This window comes from Humulus lupulus, chromosome 8 (genome assembly GCF_963169125.1).
Source record: "Humulus lupulus chromosome 8, drHumLupu1.1, whole genome shotgun sequence".
Taxonomy (NCBI): domain Eukaryota; kingdom Viridiplantae; phylum Streptophyta; class Magnoliopsida; order Rosales; family Cannabaceae; genus Humulus; species Humulus lupulus.
Window position 1 is genome coordinate 17,133,043 of NC_084800.1, and position 3,140 is coordinate 17,136,182.

Genomic DNA, 3,140 nt, shown 5'->3' on the forward strand with positions numbered 1-3,140 from the left:
ATTTTGTAAATTTAAAAGTGTATTGATAAAGTTTAAATCGTATAAATATTAACTTCAACATACGACTTTTTTTTTTTTGGCAAAACAATATTTTATGATGAGTGCTTCACATTTTCTAATAAATAAATGGAAAGGACTCATATCCTCTATCATTCCCTTGTCTAATTTTCAATTTAACCATTTTTTTTAATTCATTAAAATTAGGAAGATTTGTGATAAAACTAAACTAAATTATTATATTTTGTAATACTTAAATACCCAAATTAATTTTTAGTGATAAACATACATTTTGTCCATATTTTGGTACAACCGTTTCTTTTACTGTTAAATTCATTTATGTGGTATTAAATTTTTTTATAATTTATGTACTTTCATCGCAAATATTATTTTAATTGAGTACTTTCATATATGTGTTGCAACGAATTTAATAGTGGAAATAAACAATTATACCAAATTGCACTAAAATATAAACAGTACTTTAACCGTAAAAAAATAACTTTATACTTAATGCTACAAACATAATAACTTAGTTATTTTTTGTTGTAAATATAAAAAAAAATTAAATCTCTCTTCTACCAACACTTAACAGAATTTGGGAAGTCCTAATAAATATATATATATATAATAAATATATATATATATTTATATCTTCATTTTAAATGATAAAGTTGTATTCCTCTGAAGCATCATATGCGCTCTCCGCCTTATAACTATGAAAACAAGGAGAGTAAAGACTGGTAAAGAAAATTCCCTAGCATTCAGATAAAGAAACCGTTTGAGGTCACGAGCTACAGAAAGAAGATTGCCATACCTTCCGAGTTGCAACCAATTTGTGTAACCTATTCCATGTTCTGTCCAACATAACTGCTATAACCATACGAACTTTTATTGATAATAATCCATGAATCTTATCGACACCTAATATACAAAAAGAAGGGGAATTAGAGCCTAGATTGGGTCCCTCCAGCCACCACCAGTGTTTCTCCAGTTATGTAAGAAGCATCATCAGACGCCAAAAAAGCAGTAGCAGCAGCCATGTCTTCAGTGGTTCCAAGCCTCTTAAGCAGAGTCTTCTCCTCAAGCTCCTGCTTCTGCAATAAATTTCAAATCAGATATTAGTCGGCAAGGAAACTCAGAGCAGAGTTTTTTTGGTGAGATGTGTATTACCCAATTGGGATTAGAAATCTACTTACAATAGCAGCATCTCTAGTAAGAAAATCCGCAAAATGTGTTGGTACAAAACCAGGTGCAACACAGTTTACTCGAGTATTTGGGGCCATTTGAGCAGCAAGTGCCTAGAGGAATATTGAGAAAATATATGAACACATAATCAGCACAGCCGAAAAAGTTCTTAATGAAATAAACGATGTAAGACGTTCGAACCAATTACTTGCCTTGGTAAGCCCCAAGAGGGCAGTTTTAGTGACCCCATACATTGCCAAGGTACGGTCAGGTTGGAAACCAGCGATAGAGGAAATGAAAACAACTGAAGAACCCTTTGTCAAGTGAGGAGCTGCATCCTATTAACATAATCAAGTGGAATCATACCTTAACTATCATGTCTAGGTTATGTGTACTAATTAGTAATAAAACCCGCAGTGGTCATAAAATCAATAAAGTTTTTTCATGACCTGAGAAGGGACGACTCAATTTTTTATTCATTCTTATTTCCTACAAACCTTTCCAGTTGCAATGCTTTAAATTACAGATTAGTTTCCTACAAACATGCCTCTAAAATATTATGTGCTCAAAATGAAGTTGGGAAGATAAACTGGTCATTCGTGAAAATGGTTAACTAGCTGAAGACCAGTAACTGTAATGCAGGTCACAAACAAAACCCAACGAAACAACCAGACCATATCATGCTACCTCACTCAAAAAACACTACAGCATATACTTCTCATTTCCTAATCTTATTACCTGTAGAACAAGTATAGAAGCTTTGACATTAACTTCCCATAGCTTGTCAAGGACGGATTCTCGGGTTTCCAAAATCGAATTAACGGAAGGATTTACAGCAGCGTTCGATACAAACACATCAATCTTCCCATATTTCTGTGAGCAAACCAGCAAGTTTCAATCACTTGAACAGAATACATAAACAAACACTAACTATAAAATTTACTAGGGCAAAGATACTAAGACCTTTAAACATTGATCTTCAAAAATTAAATGTGAAACCAAGAACACAAACTATGTCTCACCTGAACAGTTTTGTCTATAAGATTTTTCCTTTGCTGAGCATTTGAAACATGACAAACAATCCCAAACGCCTCAATTCCCTTCCCCCTTAGCTTTTCAACTGCCTCATCCACGTTTTTCTGGGACAATTTGATCAAAAGAGCTCCATCAAGTTATCTATTCTCAATTATTATTTCTTAGCAGGTAGGAATAAAGTAATGAAAGAAATCAAATTTGAGTATGGGTAAGAAAAGCCAGATGCGTAAATTTCAAAATTATTGAAGGCAAAGATTGAATTCAAGTAGTACGGCGTCGAAACCTGCTTTCGGGAAGAGATCACGACGGAGGCACCTTCGATACCTAGACGCTCTGCGATACTGAAGCCGATTCCCTGAGTCGAAGCCGTGACAATCGCGACCTTCCCTTCGAATCTTTTCCCAATTTTATATGATTTCTCCATTTTTGGTTGTTCTGAAGATCAGAAGATAGTTGAAAGTCAAAAAAAATAAAGCAGGTTTTGTGACTTGACAAATGAGACCCTTGTAAGTGAAATGACGAAACATACCTTGTTTTTATCGCTGATTAGATGTAAATTGGCCTTTCTCTTGCTAATTTACAGAAAGTAATAAAATAAGCAACACTCCCATGACATGACTACATTAGGAATAGGTCCTTTTAAAATAAGAACTCTATATAATTATAGATAAAGTTGTAATTTCAAAAAAATAATAATAGATAAAGCTGTACACTAAAAGTTGTTAATACAACTAATTGAAAGATAAGAAAAATGATTAATGAAAATAATAGCAGTCTAACTAATATGGTCATCAAGCAAAAAGTGGTTGTAACCACTTTGAGCTTGGACTTAAGATAGGCAAAACAATCAATAGGTATCTGCAACTTGATCCAATGATGGGACATAATGAACAGCAAGTTCTTTGGCAATAATTTGATCACGC

The 3,140-nt window shown here is 33.4% G+C and overlaps 1 protein-coding gene across 2 annotated transcripts; it reads right to left on the reverse strand.

Moving 5' to 3' along the window:
* Window positions 1-728: 728 nt before the first annotated feature.
* LOC133794843 (tropinone reductase-like 3) lies at window positions 729-2,878 on the reverse strand. 2 transcript variants are annotated; one of them, XM_062232271.1, is made up of 7 exons: window positions 2,747-2,878; window positions 2,501-2,652; window positions 2,205-2,321; window positions 1,921-2,055; window positions 1,395-1,520; window positions 1,194-1,295; window positions 729-1,091 (listed from the first exon to the last, which is right to left on the reverse strand). In XM_062232271.1, exons 2-7 carry the CDS (start codon window positions 2,639-2,641, stop codon window positions 942-944), a joined length of 771 nt encoding a protein of 256 aa, XP_062088255.1. In that variant the 5' UTR covers window positions 2,642-2,652; window positions 2,747-2,878; the 3' UTR covers window positions 729-941. The 2 variants fall into 2 exon arrangements, with proteins under 2 accessions (XP_062088255.1, XP_062088254.1); XM_062232270.1 differs by lacking the exon at window positions 2,747-2,878 and having other exon boundaries at window positions 2,501-2,733.
* Window positions 2,879-3,140: the final 262 nt, after the last annotated feature.